General features: G+C 47.4%; 1 protein-coding gene across 1 annotated transcript in view; it reads left to right on the top strand.

The window, feature by feature from the left end:
• HP1BP3 (heterochromatin protein 1 binding protein 3) overlaps positions 1-22,180 on the top strand; it is a 711,194-nt gene that overhangs the window by 598,806 nt on the left and 90,208 nt on the right. The window contains exon 10 of the mRNA XM_086921633.1: positions 7,374-7,485. Coding sequence (XP_086777759.1) covers positions 7,374-7,485 — 112 coding nt within the window. The remainder of the gene's footprint in view (positions 1-7,373; positions 7,486-22,180) is intronic.

The raw sequence follows: 22,180 nt of genomic DNA, 5'->3' as shown, positions 1-22,180 counted from the left end.
GTAGCAGAAACAGCTCTTCACACATTAGATATTAAAAGAGCATTGCTATACTACATAGAAAGGACACAACCTTTTCGTATGACAAAACAACTTTTTGTGTCTTTCTCACGACCACACAAGGGTAATCCCATTTCAAAATCTGGGATAGCTAGATGGATTGTCAAATGCATACAGATTTGTTACCACAAAGCTAAACGTACGTTATCTCTTCATCCTAAAGCCCACTCTACAAGGAAAATAGGGGCTTCAATGGTATTTTTAGGGAACATTCCCCTAGATAACATCTGCAGAGCAGCTACATGGTCTACACCGCACACATTCACATAACACTATTGTGTAGATGTGCAAACAAAGCAACAAGCTAATGTGGGCCAGGCTGTACGCAAAACATTATTCCAAACTACTGCAACAGATAGGTGTGGTCGCCGTTAAGAGTGGGTACTGCTATACAATCTATGCATAGTGTGCAATCTGCAGCTCATATGCCTCGAACGGAAAATGCTACTTACCAGTATGCATCTGTTCTTGGCATGAGAGCTGCAGAGTTGCACACGCCCACCCGCCTCCCAGGCTACCCTTGTCTGTTCCAGTATTATCTTAATTTGGTACAAATTACATGGGCACCCTTCCTTTTCTTGCAAAGCTCCATCATTTCCCTAATGGCGAAAAACAATCTGGGGATGGAGCCGATGCCCATGCTCAATGTGGTCCTAAGGAGGAGTCACCTATCTCGTAACTTCCAAAGAACTTTTCAGGACAACAACAAACTGCAAACATCCGGGCCCAACGCTAGGTGGCGATCTATGCATAGTGTGCAACTCTGCAGCTCTACATGCCAAGAACAGATGCTTCTCTTCCATGGGATCCTCATCAAAGTCATAAGCATTAGAATATTCCCACCCATGCGCGGGACCCCGGAAACAATAAATATATATAGCCTCACTATCCAAGGGTCCAGATCCACTTTCGTTTTTGACCTACCTAGTCGGGTTCGCCCGAGAACACTAACTTTGCTTTTACTAGCCTCCATAGACTTTGTCCCGCATCCCGCTTGAGAGTGCACACTCTGCACCCGAGTCCCCTAGGCCTCCTACTAGTAATCTGAAGGTTCAGTAACGTAGTCCTAGCGATTCCAAAGCCTATTAGTCCAGTACTTACCTGCTAGTAATTTCGCATTCCACTTTTGTAGTATATGGTTTTCCGTGCCCCTCGGGCATTTGTGTAAATTGTGCAACTTAAAGTATTTTCGTAAGAGTTTTGTTGTGTGCTTAGTACCCTGTCCTCATAAAGAGTACAGGGCTGTTGTGATCTAAATAAATACACTGTTTATTTTCATAACACTTGTGTGGTGTCCTTTTACTTTGTGTTCAAGGGGTATATGTGATGGTATAACAGCTGGCTTAACACGCCCTCTAGAGTCTAGCCTAAAGACTGCTCTTGTCCATGCTACTAGGATAGCTGGTCCATCGGTTGACTTACAACCAATCATCAATAAGGGTTGTTTGGACTGATACATAGTGATCACTAGAAGAGTGAGCACTGCATATCAGGCCAACTTCTCACAGGCGGGAATATTCTAATGCTTATGACTGATGAGGATACCCCTGGAAGAGAACTAGGATTACAGGTAAGTAACTAATCCATACTGGTAAGTCGCATTTTCCTTTACTTACCTGTTTATTTGGCTGCAATTGCTTATTTTATATAAAATAAGCAATTGCAGCCAAATAAACAGGTAAATAAGCAATTGCAGCCAAATAAACAGGTAAGTAAAGGAAAATGCGACTTACCAGTATGGCTTAGTTACTTACCTGTAATCCTAGTTCTCTTCCAGGGGTATCCTCATCAGTCATAAGCATTAGAATATTCCCGCCTGTGAGAAGTTGGCCTGATATGCAGTGCTCACTCTTCTAGTGATCACTATGTATCAGTCCAAACAACCCTTATTGATGATTGGTTGTAAGTCAACCGATGGACCAGCTATCCTAGTAGCATGGACAAGAGCAGCCTTTAGGCTAGACTCTAGAGGGCGTGTTAAGCCAGCTGTTATACCATCACATATACCCCTTGAACACCAAGTAAAAGGACACCACACAAGTGTTATGAAAATAAACAGTGTATTTATTTAGATCACAACAGCCCTGTACTCTTTATGAGGACAGGGTACTAAGCACACAACAAAACTCTTACGAAAATACTTTAAGTTGCACAATTTACACAAATGCCCGAGGGGCACGGAAAACCATATACTACAAAAGTGGAATGCGAAATTACTAGCAGGTAAGTACTGGACTAATAGGCTTTGGAATCGCTAGGACTACGTTACTGAACCTTCAGATTACTAGTAGGAGGCCTAGGGGACTCGGGTGCAGAGTGTGCACTCTCAAGCGGGATGCGGGACAAAGTCTATGGAGGCTAGTAAAAGCAAAGTTAGTGTTCTCGGGCGAACCCGACTAGGTAGGTCAAAAACGAAAGTGGATCTGGACCCTTGGATAGTGAGGCTATGCTGGGGCACTGAAATGCCGGAGTTACCTAGCCCAGGGGCTGCGGCTGCATAGGTCTGAAAAGACGTTGGGAATCCTCGTTGACGAACCAGGAGCCTGAAAGAAGGAGTTTCTGGCAGGCGACCAGTGAAGATTGTTCGATGGATCCAAGCCTGGCTCGAAGATGGAAGACACCTGTAAGCAGAGGGGACCAAGTCCTGAATCACTAGCCAGTGATCAGATGGGCACCAGGATGGCACCGGATGGTAGTCACCTCGACCAGGTGAGTGGGCGACGCTGGGCTCTGCAGTCTCACGGACCAGGAGGCCAGGCGACCAGGATGGAGGTGCGAGCTGTCCCACGATGGTTGATGCTGTCGACATCGCTGGACCCAGGATTGGGGCAACAAGTCTTGGCAAATTCAAGCCCACGCGGTGGACCTAAAATGGCGTCTGGAGTGGACCAGGAGGGTCCGGGGTGCTCCTCTTTTGGAAGGGAGCAAGGGCCAGTCTGAGGCAACCAGACCAGCAGTGTTGTCGTCGTCGCCCTTACCAACTAAACCTTCTCCGGAGAGAGGTCAAGACTCTTCTTCAAAAAAGAGCCATTGAGGAGGTGCCTCCCTCTCAAAGGGGAAAAGGAGTCTACTTCAGATACTTTCTTGTCCCCAAAAAGACCAAGAGGACAAGTTCAGACCCATCTTGGACCTTCGCCTTCTAAACAAGGTGGTGGTCAAAGAAAAGTTCTGCATGTTGGCTCTTCACCAAATATGTCCACATCTTCAAGTAGGGGATTGGATGTGTATAGTGGATTTGCAAGATGCGTACTTTCATATTCCAATCGCCCTTCGCCATCGGAAGTACTTGAGATTTGTGGTAGGAAGCAAGCACTACCAGTACAAAGTGCTGCCCTTCGGGCTCAAGTCAGCACCACGAGTCTTCACCAAATGCATGGCAGTGGTTGCGGCTTATCTACACAAGAAGGGGCTCTTCGTCTATCCATACCTGGACGACTGGCTCCTAAAAGGCCCATCTCCCCGACAGGTACTCAGCGACTTTCACCTGTGCCTACAGCAGTTACACAAGATAGGCCTCCTTGTGAACATGGAGAAGTCTGTCCAACAACCAACCCAGAACATCCACTACCTGGGCGCAGTTCTGGACACAAGTTTAAGAAAAGCGTTTCCTTCAGAGAAGAGGTTATCATCTGTGAAACAGAATTGCAGGACTCTCCTCCAGTCTCGATGTCCAACAGTCAGACAGGTAGTTTCCCTGCTGGGCTCCATGGCGTCCTGCATTTGCTGATATCAAATGCCAGACTGAGAATGCGCCCTCTGCAGCGAGCTCTAGAGGACTAATGGGATCAAGCGACAGGGAATTGGGAGGATCGAATCAGTCTGACCCAGGCAGCGAGGACTTCCATCCTGTGGTGGACTCAGCCGCAGAATGTGTTGAGGGGAGTGCCGTTTCACCAACACTGTCCGTGGTCACAGACGCTTCTCTAGAGGGCTGGGGGGCACACATGGGGTGCCTTCAAATTCAAGGTCGGTGGTCAACTCAGCACCAAACCTACCACTTCAACATGCTGGAGCTTCGGGCAGTTCATCTGGCTCTCAAAGCTTTTCTTCCAGCTATAAACACCGACTCAGTCCTAGTTCAGACAGACAATACTACCACCATGTTCTATCTGAACAAACAAGGAGGCACACAATCTCGCCCTCTCTCCCTGGAGGCTCAGGCGATCTGGCACTGGCTTCTGGCTCTGGGCCTATCAGTAGTGGCAGTGCACCTTCCAGGCGAATTAAACACCAAGGCAGACGCACTCAGCAGGCACTTCGAAGATCAGCCAGACTGGGTGCTAAACGACGAAGTGGTAGAAGAACTTTTTCGTTGTTGGGGTCGTCCAACCATAGACTTGTTTGCGGACGACGAAAACGCAAAATGCCACGCCTTCGCGTCCAGATTCCACCGGCCAGGGACGCAGGGGAATGCTCTCCTGATGGATTGGTCAGGAACATTTGCTTACGCATTTCCTCCCCTGGCTCTGATTCCGAAGGTGGTGTCGAAACTCCTCAGGTCGGACATGGAGATGATCTTGATAGCGCCGGATTGGCCATGGCAGTGGTGGTACCCGGACCTTCTGCATCTGTCTGTGTGTCCACACAGACGACTTCCTTGCAGACCGGACCTGTTGAGCAAGATGAACAGAAGGATACTGCATCCCAACCTCCCATCACTGAACCTGACAGCATGGCTCCTGAGGTCCTGCAATATGGGCATCTGAACCTGCCTCCCGAATGTATGCACATTTTAAAAGAGGCTAAGAGGCCTTCCACAAGAGCGTCATATGCGTTCAAGTGGAAAAGGTTTTACATATGGTGTAGGGATCGTCACCTAGATCCTACTAAAGGGCAAGAGGAAGTAATCCTTCCATACCTCCTTTCCTTGGCAACTTCTGGGTTGAAATATGCTTCCATTAGAGTGCATCTGTCAGCCATAGTAGCTTACAGGAAATCACCTAACCAGATTTCTTTCTTTCAGGTTCCGGTGGTCAAGGACTTCCTCCAGGGGTAGAAAAAAGTCTATCCCCCTGTGCGAAATCCTACTCCTCCTTGGGAATTGAACCTGGTTCTATCCAGGTTAATGTCACCTCCTTTCGAACCCATCCACAAGGCCTCTTTGCAACACCTCTCTTGGAAAGCAGCCTTTTTAGTGGCGATTACGTCAGCGCGCAGAGTAAGTGAGATACAAGCGCTCTGTACAAAGGAACCATATACTGTTTTCCACCACAACAGAGGAGTCCTGAGAGCTCATCCATCCTTCTTGCCTAAGGTGGTTTCTGATTTTCATATAAATCAGTCGATTTCCCTCCCTTCGTTTTTTCCAAATCCTACGACCCCAGCCGAGCGGTCAATGCACTCCTTGGATCTTAAGAGAGTGCTCAAGTTCTATTTGTAAAAGACCAAGGGTATCAGGAAGACGGATCAGCTGTTTGTGAACTATGGTTCAATGAGAACGGGCTTTCCAGCGTCCAAGAGATCCATCTCCAGATGGATTGTCTCCTCCATTAAATTGGCCTATCAGCTTGCAGGCAAGCCTTTAATTGGTGTCACCCAAAGCGCATTCTACTAGAGGGAAAGCAGCCACAGTAGCTTTCTTACATGACATTCCTATGTCAGAGATATGCAAGGCTGCAACCTGGAAATCAGTTCATACCTTTACGAGGCATTACTGTCTAGAATCTGATTCCAGGGCCGATACTCAAGTAGGGCAAGCCTCCTTGAGGAATCTGTTTGGGTAAATGTAAATGTATTTGAGCTTATATAGCGCACAGCTACCCGCAGTGGGTTTCCCGGCGCTTGCTTAGGGAACCCGTCCTGGTATTCCCCTGTGAGATAACCCCGGCAGGGTATCCACAAGGTGAAAGTCAGGTATCCCGCCGCGAGGGGCCGTTGTGGAGATTAAGCAAGCTATTGCCCAGAGTCGCAGAGTGTGAACCCGTGAGTCGAGAAGGCACCGGAGCGAGAATTATCGAGTCCGTGGAATTTTTGAGCCCAAGACCCACCGAGGCGGGGAATTGAACCCTGGTCCAGGGCCGATCTCAGCTTCCGGGTCTGCCGCCTCTAACCCCTGAGCCACACTTCTCCACATGGTAGCCTATGGCCTGCTCAGGCTTGTTGATGAGATTACTGTCTTGTTATTCCTTTGCCCGCAGGGATGAGGTGAGGCTCGCTATTCTATTCTAATGCTTATGACTATTGATGAGGATCCCCTGGAAGAGAAGGATTAGTTACTTACCTGTAATCCTAGTTCTCTTCCAGGGGTATCCTCATCAAAGTCCTAAGCAACCCTCCCACCTCCCCGGGAAAAGGACATTCGTTAATGAGGAGATGTTGTTAACCTATTTGTTACATGGTTTTTCAGTCTCCGAAAAGAACAACTGACCTAACTGTCACCCCTGAGGCATGATGGGAAGCCGGGGGTCATGAGTGCCTTAAAGGCACGGTGTCAGTTTTTTATTGCATGCAGTACAGGTTAGCTTTGCAGCCTGGGAGCTTTCTATGCTTTCAGTGAGTTATAAGAATTTCTACTGCTTTTTAAGCATTAAAACAGTTTCTAAACAATCTTTGATGTTGTTTCTCATGTTTCTAATGCATATGTTCATGCATGGTGGAAATTCTTTACAGCATAATTCAGCTCTACTCTTTATTTGGCTGCAATTGCTTATTTATATATATATATATATATATATATATATATATATATGTGTATATACATATATATATATATATATATATATATATATATATATATATATATATATATATATATATATATATATATATATATATATATATATATATATATATATATATGGGGCACATATAATATATTGTTTCCGGGGTCCCGCGCATGGGCGGGAATATTCTAATGCTTATGACTGACCTGGATACCCCTGGAAGAGAACTAGGATTACAGGTAAGTAACTAATCCATACTGGTAAGTCGCATTTTCCTTTACTTATCTGTTCCAAGTCCTGCTTGGTTCTGAAATAAAATATAAGTATATCTTTTTTTAATTTGCGTAATTGGTCTGGATTCTGTCTCTGAGTGTGTGTGTGTATCAGCCCTGGATCGAGTGAATACAATAAATATTTAGCACACCCTCTGCATTAGTCTAACTGCTCGCCCACACTACCACAAAGAAAGCTGCTAGAATTTACCTAATTTAGCCTCTACTATACCTCTGGGGACTCCCTAGACTCTGTGTATACTATATCTTACTTTGGTATAGTAAATACAGAGTCCGCTTCCTACAGGTAGCAGTGCATTTATTTTTGGCAGCAAAAAGAGTGAACTGTTTTATATGTTTTACCCTGTTTTTTGTCCAACAGTGCACCTGCTGAAAAGGACACTGCAAAAGTGCGAAAAGAATGGCTGGTTGGAACAGATCTCTGGAAAAGGTTTCAGTGGCACCTATATGCTTAGCTTCCCCTATTATCCAAAGTAAGGATTTTAGACATTATTAAGTTGTGCATGTTGTTATTGTGAGTGCACTGATTCTGATTTTTGGTATTGTAATACACAATATTTTAAAGGACTAATTTGAGATCCCTTCTATTAAATGTGTTGTACAACATGTTCGGCTTCTCCATTAACTCTTGCAAAACTGATGAATTCTCTGAAAGGAAGTGACTTAATCACCCGTTTAAATTACTAAGAGATGTGTCCAGTAATAGCACCTAAAGCAGGCAAGTGATTAGATTGCACAATCTCCCTTTGCAGTGACCTTGATTGACGCGTATCAATAAGTAGTTGTGATACTGTATTGCTCTTTTGAATTGTGCACAAATTGCATCCAAGAGTCTAGCAAATTCATATTTTGTAGTGAAGGGAAATATGCAGTGGAAACCATCAGGTTGCAACAATTATTGTGAGTGCAATCTTGTTTGAGCTGCTCAATAAACTCGGAAGATCTAACAGTGAAACTTCTTTCACTGCCATTTTGATAAGTGTTTTGGCGAATGTAGGAACGTTCCTCTTTTTGCATGATTACCCTTCACTTTTTGCCTTATATCTGATGCAACCTGACTTGATGTGCCCTGGTTCCCAGCGTCTTTTTTCTTTCCCAAAACTGTACCTTTATACCCACAATTGGCACATCCCTGACCACTGGTAAGCCCCTTGTAAAAGGTACCATGGGTACTGTGACCAGGGAAGGTCTCTAATGGCTGCAGCACCAATTTTGCCACCCTTAGAGGCCCACTACCTTAACACCCACACATTGCATATGCAGGCTGTGTGTTTTGGTGCCGAGAAAAGTGAATAGTTGACATGGCAGGCATCCCTTTTGTGGGGTTATTCAAGCACAATAGCCTGAAATAGACTGTGTGCCCAGCTGATGAATGTTACACTTACTGCACCAAAATTCTGCTAAATATATTTCCAACTTTTATACACAATGAAACAAAAACCCCAAATTATGAAATTGTTTTAACCATGAATTTTCATTAGCTTTTAAAAAGCAAAACTTTTCATAATATCTCATAGGGTTAGGTACAAAAATCATTGCATCATGACAATTTGTACAAACAAAATGGTTTCACAATTATAACATTATTACAATGTTGGGAAAGAAAGTGGCGATTGGTGACCTTCGGCCCAATGCGTTTAGGGACCTCTTTTTCCTTCCTCAGTGCCCACTGAAAGTAAACACAAGCACATACTTCATTTCAGTGATGGTTGAAAGCACCTCTGATTCCGAGAGTGTGACGTAATCATGCTGGTGTGTGCAGAACAGAAAGAAGACACATGCACCCCATCTTACTATGAGGACGATAATCAAAAGTTCCACTTACAGGAAACCTCAAGAAATGCCGGTACTCAGCGTATTTCAACTGCTGGCCACAAGCTCCTAAGCGAATAAATCGCGGTGTTAAAACCAGTGCTCTAACGATATAGCGAGTGTGCAAAAAATGAAATCAAACAAAGAGGTACCTTATATAAAATCCTGAAGAAAAAAAAAAAAATCCACCTGTCAAAACAGAGTAGACAGCTAAAAGGCAATACACGAATCGAAACTTTGCCCAAAGCAGAACGACTACGGGAAAACCGTACACTGAAAATGGCTGCCGCGACCGCGTAGAACTAACAGACTAAAAACGCACGTACAAACCAAATCTGTCACATGATGAAAACTTTAATCTGAGAGAAAGGCAACTGAAGCGGACATCTTGGAAAGGTGCGCAAGTACCAATACAACCAAAAACGCAGCCCGGTACAGACCAATAGAACATGCCAGATAATCTATGAAGTGCAATAAAGAAACCCATTAGCACTGTAGTAAATGCACTGTGAAATAAACACAGCTGGGTGCTGAAAGCAACTCGATATATGGCAAAGGCAGGCGGACTGCTTGCTAAGACACCGGGGGCTGAAACAGACCCCCACGAAGAAAACAAGTGAGGGTAACTGGAAGTACACATGCAGAGAGTGAGCACACAGCAAAAGGTCACAACAGGTGTCTGGACTGCATAACACATCTTGGCAGTATCAACAATTGACAGACAAATGCATATAGAAAAACATGACAGTGAGGTCATGAACATGAATCTACCCAAACAAACTTTAACATCAATGTACCCATCCGGAGATATTCAATATAAACAAAAAACATTTGTTTAAGTGCTAAAGTGATGTAAACATGAATATACACAAGCACAGTATAACATCAATGTACCCATCTGGAGGTATGCAATATAAACAAAAAAAATGTGTAAGTGCTAAAGGGATGTAAACATGAATTTACACAAGCACAGTATAACATCAATGTGACCATCTGGAGGTATGCAACATAAACACAAAAACAACATACATGTGGATGCTAAAATGGTGTTAAAATAGTATGTAATACTCAGAAACAGGACATGTCACCACTATGCCATATAGGAAGAGGAAATGTATGTTGGTATATATTGCATACCTCCAGATGGGTACATTGATGTAACACAGGGGTCCAGAAACATGTCTGGTGGTGGCAGCCTAAGCAGCCACTCAGTCAGGTCACTAGGAGTGGGTCGAGTTTCAGGCGGCATCTCTAAGATGCCCTCTGTTCCCAGTCTTCAGTGTAGCCATTATGGCGCTGTGGAGTTCATAATGACAAACTCCCAGCACCATAAACTCTTAGTGGCAGCACTGCACTTACAGTGCCCTGGAATGGACCTGAGTTCAGGGCTCATGCACCTGTACTCTCACCACTGGCATAGGACACCCAGCTAGAGGGGTGACTGATGTATGCCAGGGCAGTGGTTTGTAGGCATGGCACACAGGGATGTGTACCATGTCGACTCTTCACTTTGTTCTGCACCAAGACACACAGCCTGCAAAGGCAGTGTGTGAGTGTCAGGGTACAGGGCCTCTAAGGGTGGCAGAATAAGTGCTGCAGCCCTTGGAGGCCGTCTCTGGTCACAGTGCCTCGGGTACCTATGGTACCATTTACCATGTGCTGACATGTGGCCAGAGATGCCAATTGGGTTTAGGCTTCAATGCAGTTTTAGAGAAGGAACATAGGCCTTGGGTACCTGATTAGCAGGAGCCCAGGGCACACACAGTCAAAGAAGATCAGCAATTCAGCAAAAAGCGGGGGTATACCATGCAAGAAAGAGGGCATTTCTCACACCCTCTCCCCTTGTACAGAAGCAAATTGATTATACAGCAAAGATATCTGGGTGTGGCGGCGGACCCCATACCTTAGCATACACAAATGAATGTTCTACATCTCAGATACAGCTGTGATCTTCTCGGTAAAAATATCTGCCACTCTGTCTGTTACCTATATGACATGGTTAACCTGTTCATAAACAACAGCTGCATTTGAGTGTTGTCTAGATGCGAGTGCCTGACCAGAACAAAATAACAAGGGACGTTTTTGACTGACCTTGTCTGCTGTTCAGACTAAATCCCAAGAAAGAACAGAAGGAGAAAACAATTGAAGGTTCTATTTGAAAATATAATGTGACACAGAAGCAAACATGTTTATATAGTGATGTGTTTAAAGCTAATGCGGCCTAAAGATAATGTGTCATGCATAGTTAGGCTAACATAGGGAAAACCACAATGGGCCCTACACAGAACACGACAGGATCAACCAAGAGTCTATTTAACAGTTGTAAACCAGCTTGTATATCACAAATTCACATAGTACACACCTTGTGCCTATGACGGACAAATACACACTTTGTGTTACTTTTACAATGGTTCAACGCCTACAGCATGCTTGACAGTCGATTCAAGGAACCATGCCCATGACCCTCAGAAGGCACAAGACCCCCACTGTCCAGCTTTACGAAAGAAGCAATACAAATAGCTGGGTCAAAGGTCTTTAAACCTCTTCTTCCCAAGAAACTTGCTAGCAAGCTACGTCCCTCACCTCCCCATACCATTAGGGTCCCTTCATTGACACCAACCCAGTGATAAAGGGATTAGGATGTTTTCTGCCATCACACATCTTGCCTAGAGTTTAGGTCCTTTGACTGGGGAAGTCTCCTCGATTTTAGAAACATTTGTGCCATCTCGCTGTTCATTATGTTACTGCAGAAATAATTTGTAGTCACATTGGTCCTTAACTGTAATGTTGAGTTCCATGTGGGAACCAGTAAATCCTTGGGGGGTCTACTGAGAGCCATTCTGTAAATGTTTTGACCTTGCGACAGATGTTTTTTGAGATACAGTACTTTGACTTTCTGGGTCTTGTACTTTTTCTTCTGCCCCATGCTAAAGATGGAAGATCATCTGAGGTTTTGGAAACACTTAAACTGTCATGGTTGATTGGCACCATTTAGTGGGACCCATAATTGTTTGAGTTTAAATTTTGTTTGGGTTAAGGGTCTTTCTACTACTTTATTACCAGAAATTCAACAACAGAGGCTTCGGTTGATGGTCCAATTACATCCCACATATTTAGTCTGGGGGTTTATTTTGAGATCAACTGTTGGCCTCGCAGGTTTTGTTGCAGATGAGTACAACAATGAAGTTGAGCGCGTCAGACCAGGAAAATCACGAGGCAGACCAGAACAAAAGGTGCCAGCAGCCCTCCAGAATCTTTCCTCAGAGCTCAGTACCTCAGATTTTCTACCGCACGTTGTGTGAAAGGGAGTCTCCCAGAGCCCGGCTCAGTTTTCTCTTCTACTTCAGGTTTTCCTGTTTTCTCAGCATGTCTTCAAGTAAGAAGTCTCTCTCTAGACCTTGCTCTTCTTGTGGAAAGCTGCACCTTTATTCAGAAGATCCTCACAGTAAGTGTATTTACTGTCTTTACCCTGACCATGATGTGGGTAAATGTAAGTTCTGTAGAACTTTTTCCACAAAGACTCTAAAAGATAGGGAAGGACGTCTTCTACTGTGGCTTCAGAGACTTAAGGACAAGGATAATATACTTTCTGATGCTGAAAGTCTCATTTCTGGTCCCTTCCAAGCAGCTTCTAAACGTGTTAGTGTGCAGGAGTTGCCTTCTCCATTCCTTAAGAAGAAGAAGATGTCACTCTATCTGGCCCTTGCGGTGTCTTCACCTCTACCTGCTACGTCCACACCCACAAGACCTAGCTCTCAGGCGTCTGCTGCATCTTTCACTCATGTTTCTGTTAAAAAACATGTTTCATCGTCGACGGACGCTCCCGTCGACGGTCGTCCCGGCGACGAAATCTGCCGTCTCCGGCTTGTCGACGACGACCGTGACAACAACATCTGCATCAGGATAGTCGACGACTGTTTTGTCTACGTCATCGTCGTCGACGAAGGTAACTCTGTTTCAAGACTGTACCATCTGTTATTCCTATTGCTTCGTCGTCGAAGAATCCTCCACCTTCGACGACCAAATCTTCGTCGACGAAGAGTGTTAAAAGACCATCTCCGTCGACGACAGCCCTGTCGACGACTGCCCCGTCGATGGTTGCTCCGTCGACGAAAAAGAAGTCATTTTCGTCGTCGACTCCATCGGCGGCTCCATTGCCATCGACGATGGATTCTTCTAGTGTGGTTCCAGCAACTCCATCGTCGTCGTTGTAGGAAGGTGGATATCTGACTATGGTTGTCCCCAACTTTTTGCCTGGTGTTTTGCTGGTTTTTCGACTTAAGTTGACCTGGGGCCCTGCTATTCTGGACCCCAGGCCCACTGCTCTCTCTGTAAAATGGATTCCATGTACTCTAGGTACATATCTAATTGGAAACTGAGTCACCTTATCAGCCCCTGTACAGTGTACCTTAGGTACCCAGGGCATAGGTGCACCCAGGGCCTACCAGAGGCTGCAGCATGTATTATGCCACCCCTGGCTGGCCATCCAAATCTGATATAACTGGCTGCTCAATCAGCTGGGGCAAGGTGGTGTAATCACCCTTTGCTTTAGATATAGTTCCCTATATCTAAACCTAAAATGGACATATATATTCCTATCAGTCACTCCTATGGCAGGCCTTATCAATCCTGAAGGCAGAGTGCTTGGAATTATGTGAGATGATGCTCTGGCATGAGCTGAGCCCGTTTGCAGCTTGCGGAACCAAGTCCTATTAGCTGTTGCATGATAACGCTATACCATATACTCTTAAATGCATTATGAACCTCGCGGTCAAATGCTAACTTTGGCATAGCATTATCAAAACATGTTGAGTAAGGTGTCATACGAATTGGAATACTACCCCCTCGCCAATTCTGGCGACGGGGGTAGCATTCCACCCTTCTAGAGGGACACGACATGCATGTAACTGTGAACCCCGGTTAAAGTTAACTCGAGCCTCAGCATCACAAAATGGATGCTGCCACTGTGAGAAGGTGGCCTGATATGCAGTGGTCACTATTCTAGTGCCCACTATGTATCAGTCCAGCAACCCTTATTGATGATTGGTTGTAAGTCAACCTTATAGACCAGCTATCCTAGTAGCATGGATACGAGCAGTCTAAGGCTAAAGACTCGAGAGGGCGTGTTAAGCCAGCTGTTTACCACACATATACCCCTTGAATACCCAGTGAAAGGACACCACACAAGTGTTATGAAAATAAACAGTTATTTATTAAAGATCACAACAGCCCTGTACTCTTTATGAGGACAGGGTACTAAGCACAAACCAAAACTCTTACAAAAATACTTAAGTTAGCACAGTATATACAAATGCCCGAGGGGCACGGAAAACCATATACTCTGAAAGTGGAATGTGAAATTCCTAGCAGGTAAGTACAGTACTAATAGCTTTTGGAATCGCTAGGACTTGACTAGGGAATCGTTAGATTACGACTAGGAGGCCTAGGGGACTCGGGTGCAGTGTGTGCACTCTCACGCGAGATGCGGACAAAAGTCTATGGTAGCTAGGAAATAGAAAGTTAGTGTTCTCGGGCGAACCCGACCTGGTAGGGAGAAAACGAAGATAGATTCTGACCCTTGGATAGTGAGGCTATGCTGGGGCACCGAAATGCCGAAGTTACCTAGCCCAGGGGCTGCAGCTGCATAGGTCTGAAAAGACGTCGGGAATCCTCGTAGACGGACCAGGAGCCGGAAGAAAAGATGCTGGCCGGTGACCAGTGAAGAAAGTTCAGTTGGATCCAAGCCTGGATCTCGAAGATAGATGACACCTGAAAGCAGAGGGGACCAAGTTCGAGACTACTAGCCAGTAGTCAGTGGGCACCAGGAGGGCACCGGATGGTAGCCACCTCGACAAGGTGAGTGGGTGACGCTGTAGCTCGAAGATCTCACGGACCAGGAGGCGTTGTCGGCGACCAGGATGGAGGATCGAGCTGTCCCACGAAGATAGAAGCTGTCGGCGTCGCTGGACCCAGGATTGGGCAACAAAGCCTTGGCAAATTCAAGCCCACGCGGTGGACCTAAAATGGCGTCTGGAGTGGACCAGGAGGGTCCGGGGTGCCTCTCTTGAAAAAGGAAGCAAGGGCCAGCCTGGAGCAACCAGACCAGCAGAAGAGTTGTCGTCGGGCGTCGTTCAGAAGGCCACAAGCCAGCCGGCTAGTAGCCAAACAACGCGGTGCACAGCAAACAGCAGAAGGGCCCCACGCCGATCGTGGAGATGCAGGGAGGCTGACCTTGGGTGCTGGAGCTGCGCTGGGTCGGGGCTTCTCGGACCCCAAAGCACTCACCAGTGGAGGACACGGTGGGCTTGCAGTAAAGATGTCGTGCAGTCTTGGCGATCGTCGGTCCCTGGAGGTCTCGTCGCACTCACGGTTCTCAGCTTGGCTGTAGAGGTGAGTAGAGGTCAGAGGTGCCAGGGAAGCCGGGTCTCGTCGAGCTGGGTCGTCGGATTCGTGATGAAGGACTTGCAGCAGACCGCAGTGTTCTTTAGGATGGTGCCTGCGGATGCAGGGTGACTACTCCTTAGCCACAAGGGAGAATCTTGAAGAAGAAATCGTGAAGTCCTTTCGAAGAAAGTGGTATCTTGATTCCAAAGATGATCTAATTTGAACAGGGGGCCCGCTCCTATCTTTATACTAAAAAAGGGGGCTGACCCGGTGACTAGGTCCTGCCTATGGGTGGGACCAGGAGGGGGGTGGTTACACCCCTCTCCCCTGCCGGACTTCCCCAGGCCAGGGGCTGGTGTGCCCCTGGAACTGGTTCTGACTGGCCTATGCGTAGTGAGCACCGGGGTGCCACTCAGCAGTCACTTTCCTGAAAAGCCCTGCCTACCCAGGATACACAAAACCATGTCTGGGACGGTGCTAGCACCGCCCCGGACAGGAAACCCTTTGTCCAGGCCTCCCTCGCTGGAAGGACTCCCAGCAGCAGGAGGTCAGACTCGTGTCTGTGGTGGCAGCATCCATTTTGTGGAGCTGAGGCTTCAGTTAACTTTAACCGGGGTTCACAGTTACATACATGTCGTGTCCCTCTAGAAGGGTGGAATGCTAACCCCGTCGCCAGAATTGGCGAGGGGTTAGTATTCCAATTCGTATGACACCTTACTCGACATGTTTTGATAAAGCAATACCAAAGATAGCATTTAACCGCGAGGATTATAATGCACTTAAGAGTATATGGTATGCGATATCATGGAACAGCTATTAGGACTTGGTTCCGCAAGCTGCAGACAGGCTCAGCTCATGCCAGAGCACCATCTCACACGATTCCAAGCACTCTGCCTTCGGGATTGTTAAGGCCTGCCATAGGAGTGACTGATAGGAATCTGTGTGTCCATTTTAGGGTTAGATATAGGTATACTATATCTACAGCAAAGGGTGATTACACGACTTTGCCCCAGCTGTCAAGCAGCCAGTTGTGTCAAATTTAGGAGGCCAGCCAGGGGTGGCATAATACATGCTGCAGCCCCTGGCAGCCCTGGGTACACCCATGCCCTGAGTTACAGGGTCTGATAGGGTGGCCCAGTACCAATTGGAAATGTACCTAGGGTACATGGAATCCATTTTAAAGAGAGAGCAGTAGGCCTGGGGTCCTGATTGGCAGGATCCCAGGTCGACTATGTCCAAAACCAGCTAAAACACAGGGCAAAAAGTTGGGGGCAACCATAGTCAGGATGTACCTTCCTACACAACCCCCCCCCCAAACGAAAGGAGATAAGGCTATCCTTGTCCAGGTAAGCCTCTATTACCTAAGTGGCCATATAAGGAAGGACCAGCTCTGGCTTGGTTTCCCCCTGTGTCATGGTCCACTAGGCAACCCCTCACCCTAAGGGTATCTGAGGGTCTCCACCATAGGGAATCTCTGTCTCTGGTGTGTCTTGGGAAAGAAGAAGGCTGATGCTGGGATGGAGTACTGAAGTGAGGCTCCTCTACCTTTGGGCTCAACTTCCTCCAATCACCATTCATCATGTGAGCCTTTCTTTCTTTAGCTGAGATGCACTGAGCTCTCAGGGTCAGCCTCTGGCTACCTAAAGCTGGAGGCTGAGTTCCTCTGTTTGGCTTACTGGAGGGACAGGTCAGGTCTGGGGTTTTTAGGCCCCATGTTTGGCTGTGCCCAACAGTGTCCAGCTGTGGGAGTTCCCTAACTACTTTTAAGGGGGATCCCTCAGGAGTCTGTTCTATTTTCACTTGGCTAGGGTTACCAGCTTCAGTGATCCTAATCTGCTGATTAAGGGGTTCTTTTGGACAGGGGGCCCTTTGGGGTCCACCACTGGCCTCCCTGATCTCTTCAGCCCTGGGCTGACTGAGACAGGGTAGAGAGGTGCAGGTTACCTGCTCCAGACTGGGTCCCACCTGGGAAGGTTCCACTGCCATCAGGGGCTCTGCCAGGCTAGGCCTGACTACCTCCGGGGCAGTTCCTTCAACACGGGTAGAGTCAGTTCCCTGAGGAGGCTGGCTCTCACCTAGTGTCTGGGAGGGGGAAGACTTTTCTTCCTCCTCAATGCTCTCTGTTTGAGTGGAGTGATCCATTGTTTCAGGCTTCACAACCTCACTATCTGTTTGAGTAGAGGCTGAGACCATTTCAACCTTGCCAACCTTTTCAGGAGGGCACTCAGTTTGTGTTTGGGCTGTGACTGTCACAGCCCTCCTATCCTGTTCTGGAAAGTCTGTCTGAGCCTGGGCAGTGGCTACCACTGCCCTTCCAACCTTTTCAGGGAGGAATGGTGCTTGGACTGGGGCTGTATCTATTACTGCCCCACTAACCTGTCTGGATAGGCCTATCATGCTGGAATGGGTTTCTTGTTCCACCTCAGCCCATGCTGAGAGTTCCAGGTCATTCCCCAGTAAGCAATCTACAGGTAGGTTATCTGTCACTGCCACTCTCATGGGCCCTGTGACATTACCCCAGCTGAGCTTGACTACTGCCATGGGATGCCTTCTCTTCATTCCATGAATGTCTGTCACCTGATAAGTAAAACCAGGGGTCAGTTGAGCAGAGGGGACCAGATGGTCACTCACCATGGTGAGGCTGGCCCCTGTGTCTCTGAATGCCTCAACTTTCTGACCATTCACTAAAACTTCCTGTCTATACTTTCCCAAAATGTGGGGTCCAGTAGTGAAGTTGGCAAACCCCATGCCAGTCTCACAGACAAGAGTGTGGTCAGGGAACCTGGCTAGGCCATAGTCCTCCTGATTGCCCAAAGTAATGCCCACCACATTCTTGGGGGCACTCCCACCACCTGGGGGATTACCACTAGTGGTAACAGGAGGTTTAGGAGTATTACCTGGGGGTATGTTTCCCTTATTACCATTTTTAGGGCAACTGGCATCACTTTTGTAATGACCCACCTGTTTACAGGTATGGCAATAAGGTTTCTTCTGTTCTGAAGGAGTGTTCTGGGACCCACCACCCTTGTTGGAGTTTTGGGGCCCTTGGGAAGTCTTCTCTGAGGATTTATCCCCACCCTTCTCTTGAGGCTTGGTTGATTCCTTTTTCTGGTCACCACCCTGGTTTTTAGGCCTAACCCTGGTTCTGACCCATTTGTCTGCCCTCTTACCCAATTCCTGTGGAGAGGTCAACTCAGAGTCTACCAGGTGCTGATGTAATAGCTGGTTCTGACAATTATTTAAGATTTGCTCCCTCATAATTAGATTATACAATCCTTTAAAATCAGTAACCTTACTACCCAGTAGCCAGCCTTCAAAAGCCTTAGTGGCACAATCAACAAAGTCAGTCCAATCTTGAGACTGAGTTTTCTGGGTGTCTCTGAACAGCATCCTGTATTGTTCAGTGGTTAAACCAAACCCATCAACCAGTACATTCTTCAAGACTTGGTAATTGTTAGCATCCTCCACCCTTGTGGTGAGGAGCTTATCTCTACCTTTACCATCAAAGGAGAGCCACAAGATAGCTGCCCACTGACTTTGGGGAACACCCTGCACAGTGCAGGCTCTCTCCAAAGCAGTAATCCATTTGTGGATGTCATCCCCTTCTTTAAAGGGGGGCACTATCTTATTCAGGTGCTTTTTATCAAAACTCCTTTCCCTATTGCTAGGATTATTGCTGCCACCAGTGGGCTGTAGCCCACATAATTCTTGCTCTCTAGCAAGGGCAAGTCTCTCTTTGGCCAGGGCAAGTTCTTCCCTTTCAATCCTCAGTTTGACTGCCCTTTCTTCAGCTTCATACACTCTCCTCTTAGGGGAAGACATTCCTCTGTGAGAAGAGTTGAGAGAGCCATTGGTTCGAAAGGATCTGTTAGAGCCTCTTGATAGAGACCTAACTCGTCCATTCCCAATGTTAAGCTGACCTGAGAGTGGGCCCAGGGGTCCCCCAGTACCAAGCTCATGTCTGCTTAAGTTGGACCTGCTTAGTCTTCTGACTTCTACCTGTCCCTTATCTGCCTCATCCCCTGACAACTCATCCTCCTCCTCAGCATCATCTGCCTCATGGAGGGGATGGATATCAAAGGGACCCTGTAAGGAGGGCAAACTTCCATCTGGATTAGAAGGGTCTGGGTTACCAGCCCTACTGGCATCATAAGCCTCCAAGAGACCAATCAGAAAGGAAGTGGTGGGGTTAGACCCCTGTTTTAGTTTCCTGAGAGTACACACTTGTCTCATCTCATGGAAGCTAAGAGCAGCATATTTAGAAGTGACCTGTGGAAGGTCCACTGACACAAGGGGATACTCAGAGTTTCCTCCTTTGTCTGACATGCTGATTCTAGTGTGGTGTAAGTGATGTACCTACCTACACTATGTGTTTACCTACTGATCCCTTGCTAAGAGTTGCAGCCAAGGTGTGCTAAGCCTTGAGGAGCTACAACAGCTGGTTCAGTAGAACTCAGAGTATTCTAAGCTTTAGTTATATGTACCTAACAGTACTTATGTGATCTTTCAACAAGATATTCTTAGGATACGTGTGGTAAAACAACAGCAAGCTCAAATCCCACCGCTGCCACCAATGTGAGAAGGTGGCCTGATATGCAGTGGTCACTATTCTAGTGCCCACTATGTATCAGTCCAGCAACCCTTATTGATGATTGGTTGTAAGTCAACCTTATAGACCAGCTATCCTAGTAGCATGGATACGAGCAGTCTAAGGCTAAAGACTCGAGAGGGCGTGTTAAGCCAGCTGTTTACCACACATATACCCCTTGAATACCCAGTGAAAGGACACCACACAAGTGTTATGAAAATAAACAGTTATTTATTAAAGATCACAACAGCCCTGTACTCTTTATGAGGACAGGGTCCTTCCAGCGAGGGAGGCTCGGACAAAGGGTTTCCTGCCTTGGGAGGTGCTAGCACCACCCCAGACAGGATTTTGTGTATTAGGTAGGACAGGGCTGAAAGGAATGAGACATGCCTGGGGCACACAAGGTGCCCCTGTGCATACTCTGGTCTAAACCAGTTCCTGGGGCACTCCAGCCCCAGAGCTGGCGCAAGATTGGACAAAGGATAGGGGGTGTAACCACCCCCCTTCCTGGTCCCACCCAGGGGAGGGACCTAGTCGTAGTGCAGCCCCCTTTAGCTGAATAAAGGTAGGAGCTGGTTCCATTCCAGATTAGATTAATCTTGACAACTTCCACGAAGAACTCTTGACCTTCGCCCTCCTGAATATCAGAAGACTGAAGAATCTCCCCTATGGTCAGGGAGTGACCATCCTGCTACGCAGGCCCCATCAAGCTCCTGTGCGGTTTGCTGCAAGTCCTTCCTGGAACCCGACGACCCAGCTCGACGAGACCCGGACCTCCAGACTCCTCTGACCTCTACCCACATCCACAGCACAGCTGGGACCCGTGGGTGCGACGAGCAACATGGAGACGGCCATCTTGAAGAAACCTGCACAGTGCTTCCAGCACGACCGCCGAGGGATCCTCGAGTGAGTGCACTGGGGTCTGAGAAGCCCCACACCGACGCAGCTCCTGCATCAAAGACCAGCCCCCCAGCATCCACGTGATCTGCGTGGGGCCCTTTTGCCTGGTTGCTGCTTTTCCTGTTGTCTAGTCACTTGCCGGCTGGCCAGTGACCTCTGAGACGACGACCCGACGATTTCAACACAGCTGGTCTGGTCCCCCAGACTGGCCCTTGCGTCCTTGTAAAAGAGAAGCACCCCGGACCCTCCTGGTCCGCACCAGATGCCATCTTAGTTCCACCGCGTGGCTTGCACTTGCCAAGGCCTGTTGACCAGATCGACGATCCAACACCGCCAGCAGCAGCAGACTACGTGGGACAGCTCGTGCCCCCAGCCTGGTCGTAAAGAACAGCTCCTGGTCCGCGCAGCTACAGAGAGAAGCGACCCTTCTTCCACCTGATCGCGGCGACAGCATCTGGTTCCCTCCTGGTTCCAGCACCGTCACTGGCTAGTGACTGAGACTCTGTCCCATTCCCTTTCAGGACTCCTTCCTCCTAGTTCCATCCTTGGAATCACCGGACTCCTTCATCTGGCCGCCTGCCAGCAACTACTTGTTTCAGACTTCATCAGGATCAACGCAGCAAACCCGACACCACTTCAGCCCTATGCACCCGCAGCCTGTGGGTTAGGTAACTAAAGCTTCTAGGTGCTGAAGTCAGTGTTCACTATCCTAGTGTCCAGGTCCACTGTTGTTTTTCCTCCAGTCAGCCGGGTTTGTCCAGAATCCGTATCTTTAAACTGTAGCATCCATAGACGTTGGTACGCATCCCTCGTGAGAGTTTCCACTCTGCACGTGAGTCCCGTGTGTGAGAAGTTGGCCTGATATGCAGTGCTCACTATTCTAGTGATCACTATGCATCAGTCCAAACGACCCTTATGGTGATTGGTTGTAAGTCAACCTTAGACCAGCTAGCCTAGTAGCGTGGATACGAGCAGTCTTCGGGCTAAACTCTAGAGGGCGTGTTAAGCCAGCTGTTATACCATCACATATACCCCTTGAACACCAAGTGAAAGAACACCACACAAGTGTTATGAAAATAAACAGTGTATTTATTAGACTCACAACAGCCCTGTACTCTTTATGAGGACAGGGTACTAAGCACACAACAAAACTCTTAGGAAAATACTTCAAGTACACAATCTACACAAATGCCCGAGGGCACGGAAAGTTTAGTGTTCTCGGGCGGACCCGATAAGGTAAGTCGGAAGCGACAGTGACTCGGGACCCTTAGATAATGAGGCTATGCGGGCACCGAAATGCCGAAGTTACCTAGCCCAGGGGCTGCGGCTGCACAAGTCTTTACAGACGTCGGGAGTCCTCGCTGACGAACCAGGAGCCGGAAGGAAGGAGTTGCTGGCCGGCGACCAGTGGAGATAGTTCGTAGAGATCCAAGCCTGGATCAGGGATGGATGACACCTGAAAGCAGAGGGGTCCAAGTTCGTAA

Source organism: Lissotriton vulgaris, chromosome 5 (assembly GCF_964263255.1).
Source record: "Lissotriton vulgaris chromosome 5, aLisVul1.2, whole genome shotgun sequence".
Lineage (NCBI taxonomy): Eukaryota > Metazoa > Chordata > Amphibia > Caudata > Salamandridae > Lissotriton > Lissotriton vulgaris.
This window is presented reverse-complemented; position numbering and strand designations above follow the sequence as displayed.